This window comes from Neovison vison, chromosome 12 (genome assembly GCF_020171115.1).
Source record: "Neovison vison isolate M4711 chromosome 12, ASM_NN_V1, whole genome shotgun sequence".
Classification (NCBI taxonomy): Eukaryota; Metazoa; Chordata; class Mammalia; order Carnivora; family Mustelidae; genus Neogale; species Neogale vison.
In genome coordinates this window covers 69670387-69690427 of record NC_058102.1, presented here as the reverse complement: position 1 = coordinate 69690427, position 20041 = coordinate 69670387, and the positions used below count along the sequence as shown (strand labels likewise).

General features: G+C 35.5%; 1 protein-coding gene across 8 annotated transcripts in view; it reads right to left on the bottom strand.

Moving 5' to 3' along the window:
* The window catches only part of DNAI7 (dynein axonemal intermediate chain 7), a 63305-nt gene that overhangs the window by 42313 nt on the left and 951 nt on the right, over positions 1-20041 (bottom strand). For 5 of the 8 annotated variants that reach the window (XM_044229141.1, XM_044229143.1, XM_044229148.1 and 2 more), the window contains exons 2-6: positions 17474-17491; positions 8330-8414; positions 6572-6663; positions 4073-4174; positions 3100-3237 (exon numbers count right to left, since the gene is read on the bottom strand). In XM_044229141.1, the coding sequence (XP_044085076.1) occupies positions 3100-3237; positions 4073-4174; positions 6572-6663; positions 8330-8414; positions 17474-17491 (435 nt within the window). Of the gene's footprint in view, positions 1-3099; positions 3238-4072; positions 4175-5119; positions 5235-6571; positions 6664-8329; positions 8415-11730; positions 11774-17473; positions 17492-20041 lie in introns of those variants that run through there. The other 3 variants (XM_044229149.1, XM_044229142.1, XM_044229145.1) reach the window with 3 other exon arrangements.

Sequence of the window (20041 nt, the reverse complement as noted above, 5' to 3'; positions counted from 1 at the left end):
CTTTTTTAAAAAATCAAGCAAGCAAGCAAGAAGAGAGCAGAGATATTTATAGCGCTGAAAGAAACTGAGGCACAGCAAGATCAAGGAACAACCAGTTAGTGGCAGGATTTAGTTCTGAACACTGACACATAATAAACACTTCATACATTCCAAATTAAGGGAGGCAGCTCAGTGGCAGTATGGACTCAAGCCAGAATGCAGGACTTCAATCCTAGCCACTTCTCATTAACAGTGTGATCTTGGGCAAGTTATAGAACATTTTCATACCTCTGTGCATCACGGTGCCTTCTTCATTTGTGAAATGGGAATAATAGTAAATACCTCATAGAGTTATTACAAGAATTCAGCAAGTTACTATTTCTAAAGCCTGGCATAGTATTATTTAAGAGTGTGCCAAATAAATAAATTTGATCATTTAGAACTTGATGTTTACCGTGGCATCAATGCTATCCAATTCTCTTCTGTTCCTCATGTGCTGCCTGCTTTAGTTTCCTAGTGCTAGGATCATGCTCTTCTGTCTCCTGCTTTTTTTAAGTGTTTTTTTTTTTTTTTTTTAAAAGAATTTATTTATTTATCGGAGAGAGACAGAGAGAGTACAGCAGGGGAAGCAGCTGGCAGAGGGAGAAGCAGGCTCCTCACTGCACAAGAAGCCCAATGCAGAACTCGATCCCAGAACCCTGGGATCATGACCTGAGCTGAAGGCAGACACTTACCCGACAGCCACACAGGCATCCCCTTCTATCTCTTCTTTTGTTACTTATCTTTTTCTCATTTTCCCTATTCTTTGTTATTTCCACTTCTGTAACCCACTCTCACATTAGGAAGATTTCCCTTCCAGCTCATCGCTGATGAACTCTACTTCTGCTACTTCCCACTCTCTTCTGGCTCTTACAGAGCACCAGGTTCCTAGACCAGCAACATGCCACGGCAACGTGGCAGAGAGGGTGTGCAATGGCAAGAAGACCTCACTGTGTACGGGAGGCTCCATCGATAGAGTAAGACCCATCTGAAGTCTCATAGGAGACTCTAAGCATGTCACAATCTCTCTTTCTATGTAAAATGGGTCTCATAAGTGTGTCTAGATCAAATCAGTCAATGCATGTTACGAACTTAACAGAATCTGGAGTTACTCCATCTTTTTTTTTTTTTAAAGATTTTATTTATTTATTTGACAGAGAGAGATCACAAGTAGGCAGAGAGGGGGGGGGAAGCAGGCTCCCCGCTGAGCAGAGACCCCCCTCCCCCCCGATATGGGACTTGATCCCAGGACCCTGAGATCACGACCCGAGCCGAAGGCAGAGGCTTAACCCATTGAGCCACCCAAGCGCCTGGAGTTACTCCATCTTATAATAACATGTAGAAGAAGGAAACCACACTGACAAAAAAACACAAAAGGTGGTGAGGAACTGTAACAAAAGCATTAGAGGATAAAAGGACCAAGAGCAGTGAATTCCTTCCAGTTTCAACTATTCTGTAGGTGTGTCTAGTGAGGATTTTTCTATTCATCCTAACGGGATTCGTTGGTTTCTTGAATCTGAGGGTTTGTATCTTCTCTCAACTCTGGAAAAATGTCAGCCGTTTTCTCTTTGAAATATTGTCATTCCCTCATTCTTCTGCATCTCCTTCTAGTACTCATTTTCAATGTATTTTAGCCTCTTTTCCTCTATCATACATGTCTATTAATTGCTCATTCATATTTTCCATCTCTTTATCTCTCTGTTATATTCTGGTCAATTCTCCCAATCGACATGTGATTCATTTGTGATTAAGAATCATTTTCTTGTTCCCCTTCTCTAAGCTAAAGATGAGCCAAACAAGTTCCTATCATTTCCTTTTGCAAAGTAGGTATTTTCTCTTTTATCCACAATAACTTTTGGAGGCTCCCAGTCATATAAGGCAGCTTTGATTCAACTTGCCACCTTTCACATACTCTAGGCATTGCTTCCTGATGTGCTTTAAACCAAGGCTAACCCAAAACTTAGAGAGGAAAGCCTCTGGAGAAGTGGCTTCTCTGTGAAGCCACTGATTTTGAGACTTGCCTACTTCTCTGAATTGTTTTATGGCCTCCAAGATTTTCCGTTATTTTGTTTTGAACTTGGCAGTGAGTTTTTTAAAATATTTATTTATTGGGGTGCCTGGGTGGCTCAGATGGTTAAGCATTTGCTTTCGGCTCAGGTCGTGACGATCTTCAGGTCCTGGGATCAAGCCCCAGGTCCGGTTCCCAGCTCAGTGGGGAGTCTGCTTCTCCCTCTTCCTCTGCCTCTCCCCTGCTTGTGTTCTCTCACTCTCTCTCTCTCTCAAATGAATAAATAAAATCTTAAAAAAAAAAAATTATTTATTTATTTATTTATTTGAGAGAGAGGGAGACAGCATGCAAAAGAGAGCACTAGAGTGGGGAAAGGGACAGAGGGAGAGAATCTTCAAGTAGACTCCCTGCTGAGCACAGAGCAGAGGACGTGGGACTCAATCTTAGAATTCCTAAAATCATGACCTCAGCTAAAACCAAGTCAGACACTTAACCGACTAACCCACCCAGGCACCTGTAGGCAATGAATTTAAATATCATTAAAAAAAATTTTTTTAGCATTTTTAAGTGCATAATAAAGTGGAAGTTCCTCCGGGTAGCCTGTCCATCCTATTTGCCAAAGTAGAAAGTACAATATTCTTACTGGTCTTTATACTTTCATGCCTTCAAGAGTAAGTGCCTGGCACATAGTTAACATTGAAAAACATCTGTAGTGAACATAGAATAGTGGAAAATTTCAACTCAGGATAAAATCATATACTTTTCCCCCAAGTTATCTACATAAATGGATGCAACCTGTTTTTTTTTTTTCCTGCTTGGATTAGACACACATAATGTTTCACATTTATGTCATGATGATCTTATCTAAGGTGGCAAAAATAAAAGTAAAAATAGGAATTTTAGAAATTTAAAAAAATGAAAAGATTAGCAAATAATTTTCTCCATAACCAAGCAAGCAGTAGTGTTATTAATTGGCAAGTACTATGGTTATTCAATTTATTCCTATTTTGGAGTCATTATCAGACAGCTTATAATTTAAATAATTCAAAATTACAGAATATTTCAGTACCTACCTTTAGCACTAGTTTGCTTTTTGCAATCACTTCCTCAAGTGTCTCATTTGTTTCCTCTTTCCACAAGCTAATGAAAGTATTAATTTCTGGGGATATTGAAGGATCAGGACTCCCATCACATTGAATGTAGTGTTTCCACTGTGAAATAAAAATGTCTGAAGATTCACACTGATGAAAATTCAAAGAGTAAATAACTTTTTTCAAAGTATCAGTTCTCATAATCTAGTTTTTCCAATTTAGGCAAAAAACATGACTTCAACTGCTTATCTGAAATATCTCTAAAATAACAAAATTCTTCTCATCAAAATGATTTAAAAGTTTCCATAATTCAAATAAATAGCAATTCTAGTATTTGTCACATTTTTAAAACAGTATTTATGAGTTGATTTTGTTTTGCTTTCCTCTCTAATCATATAACTTCTACACTTACAAGAGCCAACACGGGCTAATTTCTACTTTTCAAATTGTTACTAGTTGTTAATAATCATTGGCATTTTAGTATGAGTTCTTCCATTTACTCTGTAGTACATGCAAATTCTGCATTTGTAATCATATTATCCTTAACAGTTTTTTGCTTAAATTTATACCACCGTTATCTTTTGCCATATTATTAATTGTTCCTTTTTTTCTGGATAATAGTTTTTACTGTTTCCAAAGTTATGCTCTTTTGAGCAAACTAGATTCCTTTAAACTCAAAATTTTCTATTTAAATTTGGAGTAATTTTCTCATGTAGATTCCCCAAAATTAAACCAGAGTCAAAAGATCTAAAAATTTCAAGGGTCTTACTATTGACAAATAGTTTTCTACAAAGCTATGTGAATTTACTTTGCCACATGCGATAGGAGAGATTTGTCAGATTAGAGATGTATTACAGACAAACTCCTAAGTCTGGAGAAGATTAAAAAGGATATCAGACTATAACTCCCTCTTGTGGTACAAAAGTATTAGTTCACACACATAAATCAGTCTTACCTGAGAAAGCAATCTAGTATCTCGTTTCAATTTTTCTGCTTCAGGAAAACACCCTTCTAATAAACAAAGTTCTTCAAGTTCTTCATTTCTCCTTTCTAGATCCTATTACATGGGGATAAATACATTGACCTGCTCTTAAATTTTAGCTTTATGTTTCATAAGTAGCATCTAAACTTTACTGACAAAATATTTAGTTTCAAAATGAACACTAAAGTTAGTTTGAGTGTAACTGTCATTTCTAAAAGGTTTCATCTGAAACAGTGGTTTGTGAATGATCTGCAGACTCTGGTGGGTCCCTAAGACTCTGGGGATCTGTAAAGTCAAATCTGCCCTCGTAATAATACTAAAACAGTAACTGCCTTTTCTGTAGTGTATACATTTGCACTAATGGCACAAAATGGTATAAAATTGCTGGTGCCTCAGCACAAATCAAGTCACAAGCTGTACTAGGGGTCACATTCTTTGAGGGAGTGGGGTGGGAAACAGCTAGTTTCACATAAGAATGATGTGATAAAGTGAAAATTATTAATTTTATTAAATTTGAACTCATCAGTATATGTCTTTTGATTATTCTATGTGATAAAATGGGAAGTATGCATAAAGCAATTCTGCTACATATCAAAGGACAAGACCGTCTTGAGAAATAAATACTTGTGCAGTTATTAGAGTATTTTGGCAGACACTCAAAAATGAATGAATTGAGCATGTTAATTCCAGGAAACAACTGTAAGTATTTGTTACCAGTGACAAAATTCAAGTTTTCAAATAAAAATAAAATATATTTAAAAATAAAATATAAAATAAATAAAATAAAAATTCAAAATTTAAAGGGGTGGCTCAGTCAGGTGAGTATCCGACTCTTGGTTTCGGCTCAGGTTATGATTTCGGGTCATGGGATCAGGTCCTACATCGTGGGGCTCTGTGCTCAGTGGAGAGTCTGCTTGAGATTCTCTTTCCCTCCCCCTCGGCCCTTCCTCCCTGCTCTCTCTCTCAAATAAATGAATCTTTAAGGAAAAAAATTCGAATTTTAAGAAAACTTGTACCTACCATTGTTTGACATTTTCTCCTAAAAACCTTTCTGATTTGATTGGAGATGACACTAGTGCATGCAATTTAATAAAAATGTGTCAATATTTGGAAGGAAATAATTCAGTAAATGAAATTCTTCTAAGCAATCAATCATGATATTGCAAAATCATACATGGATATAAGATCTATTTAAAGGATAAGATAAATCAGTGTTTTAGTGTAACAGAGCATGAAAAGTTCATTAATATGATTTCAGATTCCATACTGAGAAACTATGACACTGAGTTTTGGCATAGTATCAAAAAGAATATTCACAATTAACTGAAAAGCTTTAATATTCCTCCTTTTTCCAACTATGAATTTGTGTGAGGCCAGATGTTTCTTCAAAACAACACACAAACAGAATACTGAAGTCAGTATGAGAATGCAGCTGTCTTTTGTTAAGTCCGACATCAAAGAGATATTAAAAACATAAACAATGTCACTTATTTCCCTAATTTAAAAAATATATATAATGTGTGGTGATGGATGTTAGAGTATTGTAATAATCTTTTCACAATATATACAAATACTGGGTCACTATGTTGTATACCTAAAACTAATATAATTTTGTATATCAATTATAAATCAATAATATATATATAATTATAGGTGTTTTCTTTTTTAAAATGTTAATATATTTACTTACTTTTACTAATGTTTATTTCTAACAATAATCTGTTAATATAATGTGTCTTACAAGTTCTCAGTTTAAATTTCTAATACAGTAAATATTAATAGACAAAACCCACATAAATCTCCTTTGGGGTCTTTAATTTTTAACTTATAAGGTTTCTCCTCAGATCAAAATATTTCAGAATTATTGATCTGAAAAATTCTGGTGAAAAAGAGAAGTAAAACTAAAAGAGGAGAGGTAGAATTTGAGTTTGGGGGTGGGGGAGGGGGGTGTCTGTTTAATCATCTATAAAACAGACTTTTAGAAAAATAACTTAAGGCTTACAAGCAAGGGCTCTGAAGTAAGGCTATTTATGTCTAAGTCATGGCTCTGCTGTTTGCTTTCCTTATTCCTCAATTTCCTTATCTGTGAAATGTGGGTAATAATTTCACTAACTTTCTGGTAGAATTTAATGAGTTAAGCGAGTTTATATAGGCCTAAAACCTATACCACTACCATTAATGGTAGGTATGGAGGAAAGCGAATTTACATGGCCAAACACATCTGATAGCCACATAGTTTGTCTTCATTCATAACATCATTAGGGATGCCTGGGTGGTTCAGTTGCTTAAGCATCTGCCTTCGGCTCAGGTCATGATCCCAGGGTCTTGGGATTGAGCCCCGAATCCATTTCCTTGTTCAGTGGAGAGCCTGCTTCTCCCTCAGCCTGCCACTCCCCTGCTCATGCACTCTCTCTCTCTCTCTGACAAATAAATCAAATCTTGAAAAAAATAACATTACTAATGTTTATATACTTTTGCTTCAAGTTGATGCCATTTTTCTTTCTCAATCCGTTGTATTTCAAGCCTTTCCATTTCTTCTTTTTCATATTTCACACGGGCTTCCTCTAAAGAACCAAAAAAAAAAAAAAAAAACTTTTCTCAGTGATTAAATCAATCTATTTTTAAGCCGTTAAAATTACTTAAAATATTTTCAAGATGTAAGGGTGGTGGAATATTTTATAGAAGTCACAACCACATCATGTGGTAGAAATAAGATTGAATGCTAGATTTTTTTCAAAAACAACATGACTCAAACTTTCTGGCCAAGAAAATACAACTATAATGATATTTCTCTTTCCCCCTAAAGTTTACAGATATCCAATAATAATTTTAACCAAGAAAAAGTGACAGATTGATCATGGGTAATTGAGAGGTAAAACCTTCAGATTTCCATAAGTTTGTGACATCTACATCATCAGAAGCGACTAACCTAATCTTCTCTTCTACCGTAATCTTTCATTATTAAAAAATATATGAGGGGCGCCTGGGTGGCTTGGTTGGTTGAGCGGCTGCCTTCAGCTCAGGTCATGATCCCGGGGTCCTGGGATCGAGCCCCATGTCGGGCTCTCTGCTCAGTGGAGAGCCTGTTTCTCCCTCTCCCTCTGCCTGCCTCTCTACCTACTTGTGTTCTGTCAAATACATAAATAAAACCTTTAAAAAAATATGAAATATTGTTGAAGAATATGAGTTTAATCCAATTTTTAAAAACTTTCCCCAAGATCTAGATTCTGATAACGTACTCTTATCAAGAGCCACCTAAGAAGGATTTATTATGATTACACACAAAAAATCAACACGGAACCTGAGGACAGACTTTTAAAACCTGAATTTGAATCCACACATGTTCTCAATGCTAAAAGCTACAACCACTTGAAATATTCAGATTTTTAAAATCACTTTCTGGTATTTTTAAAATAACTGATATTTTTATGAATTTTTAACTGACTTTCTTTTTTACAAATGAAAATTTGTAAAATTTGGCAAATAAACATTATTAAACTATAAGAACTTGGGCTGCTCTGTATATTTCTTGTTAGTGTCTACTTCCCATATTTAATGAATGTATCAGAATTCTTACTGTACAATTAGCACCAATGCCTCTGATTTCATCAGTAAATATAAAGACTTCCAGATTGGTTTGCCAGAGTTAGCAAATAAAAATACAGCATGCCTATTTGAACTTGAATTTCAGATAAAGGATTGCCTTTTTTTTTTTTTTAAAGTATGTTCCATATTGCATGAGGCAAATTATCCCAAATTATCCATTGTTTATCTGAAATTGAAATTTAACTGAGCATTCTGTATTTTATCTGGCAACTCCCCTTCAAGATATATCTGAAAGTGACTGGTATGTACTAACAGAACTTTCTGGGTACCCTTTGAACAGCAGAAATTTATTACAAAACAGATGAGATTTGGGCGCTGGTGGCTCAGTTGGTTAAGTGACTGCCTTCGGCTCAGGTCATGGTCCTGGAGTCCCGGGATCAAGTCCTGCATCGGGCTCCCAGCTCCACAGGGAGTCTGCTTCTCCCTCTGACCTTCTCCCCTCTCATGCTCTCTCTCTCTCAAATAAATAAATAAAATCTTAAAAAAAAAAAAAAAAAACAGATGAGATTTGAAAAATTGAAGACTTTTGAAAATTCTTTTAAAAGATATTGACTGGAATGTAGAAATACCAACCTACTGTTATATTCCCTGCATATGAAAATAGTAACACTGTGTATTTTGTACCTTCCTCTTTTTGCCGTCTTTCCTCCTCTTCTTGTAGCTGCTTTAATCGTTCAGCTTTGGTGATTTTCCTCTTCTTCTTGCCAGACTTAAATGTCACAACATAAAAAAAGGCTATTGACATGTATCCAGATTACTTTTAAACACATATCCCTCAAATAGTAATTATGAAAAACACTTTTGCTTCCATGAATCCAGCCTTTCATTCATTCAAGTAAGACTTTATTATGTACAAAGCCTTGACCCAATGCACTGAGGACAAAGTATGGAAGCAAGTAAGAAAAATAAGCATAAAATTTATTAAACGCAAGAGTGACAGTGCCAATTTAATTACTATACAATTAATGCTATGCAATTAATATGCAATTTACATAATTTTCTCATTCCTAGTTTCCACATCTTTAAAATGATGCTACATAAGACCTCATTTTGGGGTGCCTGGGTGGCACAGTCAGTTGAATGTCTGACTCTTGATTTCAGCTCAGGTCATGATCCCAGGGCTGTGAGTTGAGCCCTGCATTGGGTTCTGTCCTGAGCTCAGGGTCTGCTTCAAATTCTCTCTCTCTCTTCCTCCCTTCACTCATACATATTCTCTGTTTCTCAAATAAATAAATAAAATCTTTTTTTAAAAGACCTCATTTTATTTTTTAAGGATTAAAATAAAATATATATGTAAAATAGATGTAAATAGATATGTAAAATATCTGTAAAAATAGTTGCATTATTATTACATGTCTATAATGATTAAAAATACTTCATAGAGCAGGTAAGATTTAAACATTAGATTTTAACAAAAGATTTAAACAAAAGATTTTAACATTCAGATATGAGGGGAAGGTATCTCAAGAAGGAAATGTAAGCAATAAGATATGAAGATGCGATGGCACTGGAAAGGCCAACAAGTTCATGGGCCCTGGGGAGATTCCAAGAAAAGGTAATAGAAATGAAAATGGAAAAAAAGGCTTCAGCCTATGCTATAGAAGCTGGACATTATTCTAAAAAAGTGCAAGCTCCCTAAAAGTTTTTGAGAAGGGCTGCGGCTATTAACAATATAATTTTGAAAACTAACTTTGTATTAGGAAGAAAATGATTATGAAGAGGATACTATTTGGGTGACTATTAAGAGAAGTTATTAGGGATGCTGGGGTGGCTCAGTGGGTTAAAGTCTCTGCCTTTGGCTCAGGTCATGATCCCAGGGACCTGGGATCGAGCCTTGCATTGGGCTCTGCTCAGCGGGGAGCCTGCTTCCCCCTCTCTCTCTGCCTGCCTCTCTGCCTACTTGTGATCTCTGTCAAATAAATAAATAAAATCTTTAAAAAAAGAGAGAGAGAGAGGTTACTAAAACTAAATCATAACAATGTAACAAACACAGGAGAATGGACACAATACATATTATATAAGTTAACTTAATTTGATGATTAAAATTTGAGGCAAGGAGAAGAATGAATTAGGGAATAGTCAAAAAGAAAAACTGTAGTCCAGAACAAGTAAATTTGGATGAAAGACCGCTGAAAGGAGTTTAAATCTAATTAATGTGAAGTGCGAGAAGAGCATCCAGGCAATGATTATAGGCGCCGAACCTGGAGAACTGAGGTTTAGCAAAGAGATCAGAGCTATGGAATACAAATTTGAGAACTATCTTGGTGATAACCACCTCCTCTCCATTTTCCCTAAGGGAAAGTATAGAAAGAAAAGAGCACTATCTCAATTTAGCAATCAGTAGAGTGGTTAATCCTTGGAATATACATACTTCTGATGACCATCTTCTCTTTTTGGCTTACCTAGTGCAGAATGCTCCATTGGAATCTCTAATCCATTAGCCCTATCATTTCTTCATTGATCATTAAGCCACTCATTGCTCCACTTCTTTACCCAGGTTAAGTTTCATAGCTTATCACCATAAGCACTAACATATATTTCCACTTCCCCATTTTCCTGTCCCTCTAAGAAGCTCAGCTGGCAAATTCCCAGTTCTAGTTCAACTCAGCTCTCCATTTATTCTGCACTAGCAATATGAGCAGCTGAACCCTGCCAGAGAAAAATACACATGAACTCAAATTTATGAACACAAATTTTATGCTTTGTGCCATCCAGTATTCCTACCAGTGTTTCATGCTCTTCATTTTTCAAACCTCCAAAATCCTCTCCTCTTTCCTACTCTTAGCTGTTGACTTTATTTTTCATACCATTGGAAACTCTGAGAATAATGTCAGTTACACATCCAAATCTTTGAACCTATCTACATATCTTTGTCTGCCTTCCCTCCCTTTATGCTGTATGATCTGTATGTACTTTCTGCTATTTAAGGCTGAATCTGCCACCTTTATACTGGATCCTAACTTTTATCGCCTATTTAATAAGACCCGGCTCCTGTAATCAATACCTCTAGTTATTCATAAATTTCTCCCTCCCTAGATTTCACATCCCTTTCCATCTTTTGCTCTAATTCTGTTACCCTTTATATCAGATCTCCTAAAAGACTTACCTACTGCTTCTACTTTCCCAATTTCTGCATGGCCCACTCTAATCGGGCTTTCATTTCATTTCTGTTACTCCATTAAAACTTCTCCTGTCAAGGAATCTTAAGATGGCCAGATAGTCTTTCATTTTTTTTTAAACATTTAATTTATTTATTTGACAGAGAGAGAAAGAATGAGAGAATGAGAGGGAATAAAAGCAGGGGGAGGGGCAAAGGGAGAAGCAGGCTTCCCTCTGAAAAGGGCCCCCCAGGTGGGGCTCAATCCCAGTTCTCTGGGATCATGACCTGAACTGAAGACAAAAGCTTAACATCTGAGCCACCCAGGTGCCCCTGACTTCATTTTAAATGTGTTAATACACATCCTCATGATGAGCTACCTTACATTTTACAATGAGCCAGGTATGAATTGATTCCATTTCCTCACATTGTTTTAAAAAGATGCAATTTTAATGTTCTGATCTTCACACCATTTATAATTTAAAGTAAACATTTAACGTTCCATAGAAATCAAGACGCAAATTTTAGGCAACTGAAGCTTGTCTGTGAATACAGATCTTCCTTGTAATGGGGTTACATCTCAGTCAACCGATTTTAAGTTGAAACTATGGTAAGGCAAAAATGCATTTAATACACTAGCCTGCCAAACATCATAGTTTAGCCTACCCTACCTTAAAAGTGCTTTGAATACTTAAGTTGGCCTACAATTGGACAAAGTCATCCAACACAAAGCTTATTTTATAATAAAGTATTGACTATCTTAAGTCATGCACTGAATATTGTCTGAAAGTGAAAACAGAATGGTTGTATGGGTGCAGAAGGATTCTAAATGTTTTGGCGGCTTAAGCTTGTGATGAGGGGGCGGGCTGGGAGTTGTGGCTCACTGCTGCCACCCAGTATCATGAAAGAGTATAGTACCACATATTACCTGTGCAGGAAAAGACCAAAATTCCAAATTCAGGGGTGCCAGGGTGGCTCAGTGGGTTAAAGCCTCTGCTTTCAGCTCAGGTCATAGTCTCAGGGTCCTGGGATCAAGCCCCACATTGGCCTCTCTGCTCAGCAGGGAGCCTGCTTCCTCCTCTCTCTCTGCCTGCCTCTCTGCCTACTTGTTATCTCTGTCAAATAGATAAATAAAATCTTAAAAAAAAAATCCAAATTCAAAGAATGGTTTCTACTGAATATGTATCATATCATTAACTTGAAAAATCACAAGTAGAACCATTGGTAATTTGGGGACAGCATGTATAGTATTCTAAAATTACAACAGGATTTAGAGTACAGATATGAACAATAAGGCCCCTCTCCCCTTTGCCCATTCTTTATAGTTCTATGCTGGGAGGTACTTGGGCATCATACTTAATCTATTCAAACAAAGTCAATTCAAAGAAAAGTATTCTAAGTTCTGTAAAATCTCTTCACAGTTATTACTAAAGGAATTCAAATATCAAAATTTCATTAATAATCCCATTTTCTTTACTGGAAGGATAGTGATAGTTATTAGCTGGGAACAACTGGAATCATCTATGTATTCATCAACATACAAGGTAATTTTCCCCTACAATCTAATTAATGTCTTCTGCTATTCCATGTATTCTATTAAGCACAGTGATTTCTGAAAAAGAATACTGCTGTAAATGCAGTTATAGAAATTTTTTAAAAAATTATTTATTCTCTCTGTGACAACAGAAAGAGAGTGAGCACATGCACAAGAGCACAAGCAGGGGGGAGTGGCAGACGGAGGAGGGAGAAGCAGGCTCCCTGCTAAACAAGGAGCCAATGCAGAACTCGATCCCAAGACCCCAGGATCATGACCTGAGCTGAAGGGAGATGCTTAACTGAGTCACCCAGGTGTCCCAACAGTGACAGATCTAACAGTGTACCTTTTCTGTAGTCTTGTACAATATTCCTAGGTTTTGCAATGAGGATTAATAAGCTATATAAAGTTTCACAGGCATCTGTAGTGAAAACATTAAGCTTATTTACATTTTTTGTGATACCCTTAATCTTTCTTCATTAAAAAATTAGTATTTTTTTTGGAGTCAAAGTTTTATCAATAAATTACACTGAGAGAGGGTTTTTTGCAACATCACTGCACAATAATCTCAGAGGTACTGTCACTAAAAATTATTACTAGTTCCACAACTCCAGACTACAATATGTAAGAAATTCAGACTACCTTAATACCTGTAATGCCACATCTCACAACAAAGAGCAAAAGACAAAAAGTCCCTTGGTACCTTGATTAGAGAGAGCGTTGCCAAAAATAGTATTTGAATTGTCCCTTAGTTTCATAGTCTAGGCCCTGCAGCAATGAAACACTAAGATTTAAATCCACTTTGGTTTTGGAAAGCAAGAGAGTAATTGTGAAAAGGGAGGACTTCATGACAGATTTTTCCCAGGAAAGGGGAAATATGGAAGTAGATGATCTAGAAATTTATTTCCACAAAACTATAAAAAAAAAAAATATCTGTGTCCTGGCATCCTTAGAAAACCTTTGTGTTTTTAGAAAATCTTCATCTAAGTCTCTTCTCAAACTTTACTTCTTTAATCACCCCATATGACATAGCATCACCACCCACTTCCAACCCCACATTTCTCACTGACCCCTTCCTTGGTTCTCTGTATTTTGAAAGCTATCTGAAATTATATACCTCACCTGACCTCCCCAGATAGAATATAAGCTTTATAAAATGAAACCACGATCCTGAAAAGATATTTACACCCCCATGTGCACTGTTAAAACATGGAAACAAATGAAGTGTCCATCCATAGATGAATGGATAAATATATATAAATGGAATATTATTCAGCCATAAAAAAGAAGAAAATCTTGGTATTTGTGACAACACAGATGAACCTTAAGGGCATTATGCTAAGTGAAATAAACCAGAGACAAACACTATAAAAAAGCTAAACTCATAGAAACAGAATAAACTAGTGATTGTGGCTAGGGCATGGGGGAAATGGGCAAATATTTGTTAAAGAGTATAAACTTCCACTTACAAGATGAGTAAGTTCTGAAGATCTACTGTACAGAATACTGACTACAGTTAACAATACTGTATTGTATACTTAAAAATTACTAAGTTAGTTCATCGTTAATGTTTTTAACCACACACACACACGCACATAATGGTAATTATGTGAGATGATAGATGTGTAATTAACATTTTGTTTGGTAATCACTTCATAATATATAAGTATGTCAAATTGTTACACTGTATACCTTAAACTTATACAATGTTATATGCCAATTATATCTCAATAAAGTGGATAAAGAAATAATGTAAGTTTCAGGAGAAGAAATAATGTAAGATAAAGAAATATGTATAAATAAAATGAATATAAATGAATATAAAAATGAGGAAATAATGTAAGACAAAGAAATATGTATACATAAAGAAATAATGTAAGTTTCAGGAGATCAAGACTGTGTCTTGCTACTGTTCTCTTAATATCTAGATCACTGCTAAATCAATGAAATAAGTATTTGTCCCTTAATCTGCAAGGATTTTTATACAATGATCTTCATTCTTACCTTGTTTGTGGTAGCAAAAAAGAGAGACAACATAAAAAATCATAATACATACTTTCAATGAAACATGATGCAGCTGCAAAAAGAAGTGACACGATCTCATCATGCTGAAACTAAAAGATCCAAAGACATACTTCTTCTATTCAATCTATGATGCCATCAGATGTAAGAAGTACCTTTAAATTATTACTACCAAGAAAGGGAATGCCCAAGATGGGAGTCTTAAAGGAGATGCCTGCATAAAGCTGGATACATGACTAATGAGAAGTGAACCCATAACACAGAAAAATACAGCAAGAAAACCTGTAGATCTTAATCCTGAAAAGGAATAGAAAGAAGAAAAAAAGTCTTGAAAATTTAATCCACAAGTCAGCTCATGTGGATTTGCAGTTTGACTGATACCATTAGACTGGTCCAAAAACTCTCAAGCAGAGACTTTACAGTAGCAACACATATGAGTAAACCTGTGTGACTGACAGAAGCAAACATCCTCTCTGGAAGAAGTGGATGTCAATCCAGGATGATGATGACTGTAAGATGATATTGACTATAAGACACATCTCAATTTTAGTAATGTTAAAGTATAAAAAGCTGAGTATCCTAGAATTAATGAAATACAGTATCATTAAAATGATAAAGGGAAGGTGCAGAATGCTCCCATCTGTGGGGAGGAAAGGGATATATGTGTACTTTTTAATGCCTAAACAATTTATGAAAAGATATGCAATAGTTCTCCCAATCTTGAGTAATAGGAAATTTTCCATTTTTATGCTATTTTAATTTTGTACCATGTGCATTTATTACTTTTCCCTTAAAAAAAATCTGTGACAGGGCGCCTGGGTGGCTCAGTGGGTTAAGCCGCTGCCTTCGGCTCGGGTCATGATCTCAGGGTCCTGGGATCGAGTCCCGCATCGGGCTCTCTGCTCAGCAGGGAGCCTGCTTCCTCCTTTCTCTCTCTGCCTGCCTCTCTGCCTACTTGTGATCTCTCTCTGTCAAATAAATAAATAAATAAATCTTTAAAAAAAAAAAATCTGTGACAAATCAGAAAGAATAAAATATATGTTTATAGTTTTCTAACTCTACTATAAATTCCCTTACAGACTCAATCCCCAAGCCACAATCTTTAAGAATGGAATAAATTAAAAGTGAGTGATTTATTCCTTATGTTTGATCTCAAATTTCATAGGCTTCCTATCACCATTCTCTCAGGGATAAACACTCTGAACAAAATAATCCAGGAATATTTATTTAGCACCCATGCACACACAATTAAGCACCAAAGTCATTTAGAACAGTGAGTTTTCACATTGAAAACAATGTATCTAAGATTTCACTATCTAAAACCAAAAATGAAAATCCATACAAACCAATAAACTATTACAGACCCACATACAAATAATTCTAATCCTCCACAATACTTCCATGAGAATGTGTCCAGAGCCTTCATAAAATTTGTTCAGTTACATCCACAGCCCTTCAAATAGTTTCAGGTTGGTAGTGGGTACAAATGGCTGAGAGAAGCAAACAGAAGGCACTCAAAAGCATCTCTTAAAGAAATGTTTAATTGTATAAATATTGCATACACACTTAAACAAGCATTTCCTTTAATGGTCAAGGGCCCAGATGTTTTTAAATGTTGGCAGGGTAAATGGGTTTCACATATTCATTAGACAAATAATTGATTGAATTTCTACTATGTGCCAGGCACTGTGCTAAATGCTATGAACATAAAAATTAATGTGACATGTTCCTGACCTCAGACAGCTCAAAATTATAAATTATTACACTAAAATGATATAAGGGTTATAACTGAGGTATGAACAAATGAATGTTGCTATGAGAACACAGCATAACTTATTATGGAAGAAAGAATAGTAGAAAATTTTACAGAGAAGTGACCTTAAGAAATATGTCTTAAATCAAGCATTCCAAACCCAAATCCCTATTTTTTTTTTAAAGATTTTATTTATTTGACAGAGATCGCAAGTAGGCAGAGAGGCAGGGAGGGGGGTGGGGGGAAGCAGGCTCCCTGTTGAGCAGAGAGCCCCATGCGGGGCTCGATCCCAGGACCCTGAGATCATGACCTGAGCCGAGGGCAGAGGCTTTAACCCCCTGAGCCACCCAGGGGCCCCCCCAAATCCCTATTGGGATCAGGAAGGTAAATAAAGTAGGGAGTCTGGTCATAGTCAAGACCATGGCAAACTTGAAAAAAGAGTTTATGCATTTCTAAAGGGAGGGGCTGCTACTCAATCTAGCCAACTGCTGCCTCACAGGACTATAGGTCCAATGTTATCATAGGTTTCCCCTTTTTTAAGAATAGATGGGAATCATATTTTTGTATGAAAATAATTTGGCAATTAATGAAAAAGCTTTTCAGGTCAAACAAAATATTGTTAGGGACTAAACCTGGCTTGCCAGTCAAGAGATTATAATCTCTGCTTTAAGGTATAAATCTACTAAGTGAAAAAAAAAAGAAGACATTCTAGACATCCTTTATTCAATTCAAATTTCTACAAAGTATAAAAGAACATCAAGTATGCATTACTATGCAATCCATTTAAAGACGTATTACCTTAGGGTCCACTCTTAAGGTTTTGTAATTAAATTTTTGTGTTTGTCTAGAATAAAGAAAAGGGGTTCCTAATCTAACGTTTTCTAGAGAACAACTAATAAAAAACCTTGAATCTAGGTACAAGTAAAAATTAAAGACTTGAAACCAGAAGTATCTTTTTATGTCAAATTTGAAGTATGTCTTGTATTGTAAAGGATTACCCATGATTTAAATAGCATTAATATCTAAAAAGTAGGGGCGCCTGGGTGGCTCAGAGGGTTAAGCCTCTGCTTTCAGCTCAGGTCATGGTCTCAGGGTCCTGGGATCAAGTCCCATATCGGGCTCTCTGCTCAACGGGAGCCTGCTTAAAAAAAAAAATATATATATATATATATATATTTTAAATATATATAAATATATATATAAATATATATATATATATATAATATATATATATATATATAAAGTAAGCTTAGTAAATTCTATTATAACCTATAATAAAACTAACTAGAAAAATATTTAAAAGTTCTAGTCATACAATGTCAGTGCTTATAAAACTATTTTGAGAAAATAATTTCTACCTACCTTTTTTGCTTTGGGACCCTGAAAGTTGGAAAAACAAGAGGAATGATAAATTTTAAAACTAAGATATTTTTAACAAAAGCACCAATATTATATAAAATGTGAAAATTAAGAGTATCCGGGTAAAAACCATAGGAAACTCTCTGCATCATCTTTGCAACTTTCATGTAAACCTAAAATGATCTCAAAATAAAGTCTTTTAAAAAAGAATTTAGACAAACTACAAGCAGGTCTAGGGAAAAAAAATACTTCACCCACTGAAGCATCTTTTTAAAATTATACATTTTTAAAATCCTACACTCTTTCTTATGACAGTCACTCAGTGATCCATCTGTAATGAAATGACCTACCACAACGCAGAGCAGCAGTCAGGGAGATACTGGTCTAAAGGGTTCCAAGGAACAGTGATTGACTAAATATAGGCAATGATGTCAAGTTTGAAAGTGTGGAAATGAGCTCATAAATAAATAATCTTTCTGTAAAATTAGACTGCTGATTTTATAGAAAAAAGAATCAGTTAATTTAAAGCAGGTAAAGCTATGATAAAAAGATTCTGTTCGGCAATGAATCTTAAAGCAGATCTATTCTTTGGAAATTAATTTGGAAAGCACAATATTGCAATAAGTATTTACCATTAGCTTTCTCATTACATGTGTTTTTCAGTTAATACTACTTGTAATTTCTTGATTAGGCTCATGTGTCCATTAGATATCTGATAAGGACTCTGTAGGAGATCATGTGACTGTAAGATTATACACATTCCACCTCTGAAGACTTTTCCAGGAAAAATTACTGGTTCAAACTACAAGATTATCACTATATTAAATATAAATGTTGAAAGTGACATGAAGCAGATTTTATCTTCTTGAAAGTACATATATTTCATTAATTCATTCAGCAAATATTTATTAACGATTTACACACAGGATGCTCTGGGACAATGGAGATGATATAAAGAGGAATAGTAGAGACTTCGCTCTCATATAATTTTTACAGTTGGGTTCTATTTTTATTATCATATTTACTACCAATTAATAGTTAATATACTCCCATCTTGAAAAAAGTGCTATAAAACAGAAATATGCAAACAGTATTCTCAAGTAGTCATATTTTAAGATAGGCAAATTATTATCTCACTAGTGCTTCTTATGTGAAGTAGGTTTGGGATTAGTACTTATCCTAACGCCTCCTGCAAAACATAAAAGAGCATCATGTAGTACGGTACAGTTGACCCTTGTACGACGTGGGGGTTGGGGTCCTGACTCCCATGCAGCCATGCAGGCAAAAATCCACATATAACTTATGACTCCCCCCAAAACTTAACTATTAATAGCCTATTGTTGACTAGAAGACTTACTGATAACATAAACAGTTAATGCATATTTTGTATATGTATTATATACTGTATTCTTGAAATAAAATAAGCTTGAGAAAAGAAATACTAAGAAAAATAAGAAAAAGAATACATTAACAGTCCTGTACTGTATTTATCCAAAAAACCTGCCTATAAGTGGATTCCTACAGTTCAAAGTGGACCAGCATTATTCAAGAGTCATCTGTGGTTCTCAAAGTTCAGAGGGCTTGTTAAAAAAATGCATATTCTTGTGGCACTTCCCCCCTCCACCACAATTCGGTAGATATTAAGCATTGAACTGTATCCCCGTCCTATCCCCAAGTACCTCCAAATTTTACCTTATTTGGAACTAGAGTTGTTACTGATGTAATTAGTTAAATTAAGATGAGATAATAATGGAATAGAATGACCTCTACTCCAAAACGACTGGTGTCCTTATAAAAAGGAGAAATTTGGACACAGACATGCATACAGAAAGACCACCACATAAAGAAGGGGGGAATGTTGCCACAAGCCAAGGAACTACCAGAAGCTAGGAAAGAGGTCTGAACAGATCCCTCCCTAGCACCTGCAGAGGGAGCAGAGCCCTGGAAAACACCTTCTTGATCTTGGATTTATCAGCCACTAGAATGGCGAAACAGTAAGTTTCTACCATTTAAGCCCCTTAGTTTACTTTGTTACTTGGCAGCCCTAGGAAACTAATACTGTAGGTTTGTTTGGTGTCCAGTCTGTTCTTAGAATTTGCAACCTAACAAGCAACCCAGATGTAGTAGAAGCAAATGTTCAGGGACATTTTGATAAACATTGCTAGAAGCATAAGATGAAATTTAAGTTCCAGTGAAAAATAAATAGAGGCTTATTGTTCCCTCAATTTATCAGCAGTTTTTAGGCTTAAAGTCCATTTACTTCCTATTCTTCCTGACATGAACATTCTCCATCAATTCTGGTAAACTCAGTCATACTTTAAATACTTTGAAAAGCATTGCTTTTCCCTTTCTGAGCCCTTTCCCACCCCAATTTTATAATTTTCAACTTAATCTTACTCCACTGCGGACATTTCAACTGTTACAGTTAAAAATCTGTATTCTTATTAGTTTAGCCTGTCTCCCATAGCAGGGAGGGGGTGTAATATTCACTTAGATCCTCAACTTCTAGCCTAGTGTCAGACACAAAGAATATACTCCGTATTTCCCCTTAATGAATTAAATAATTAAATA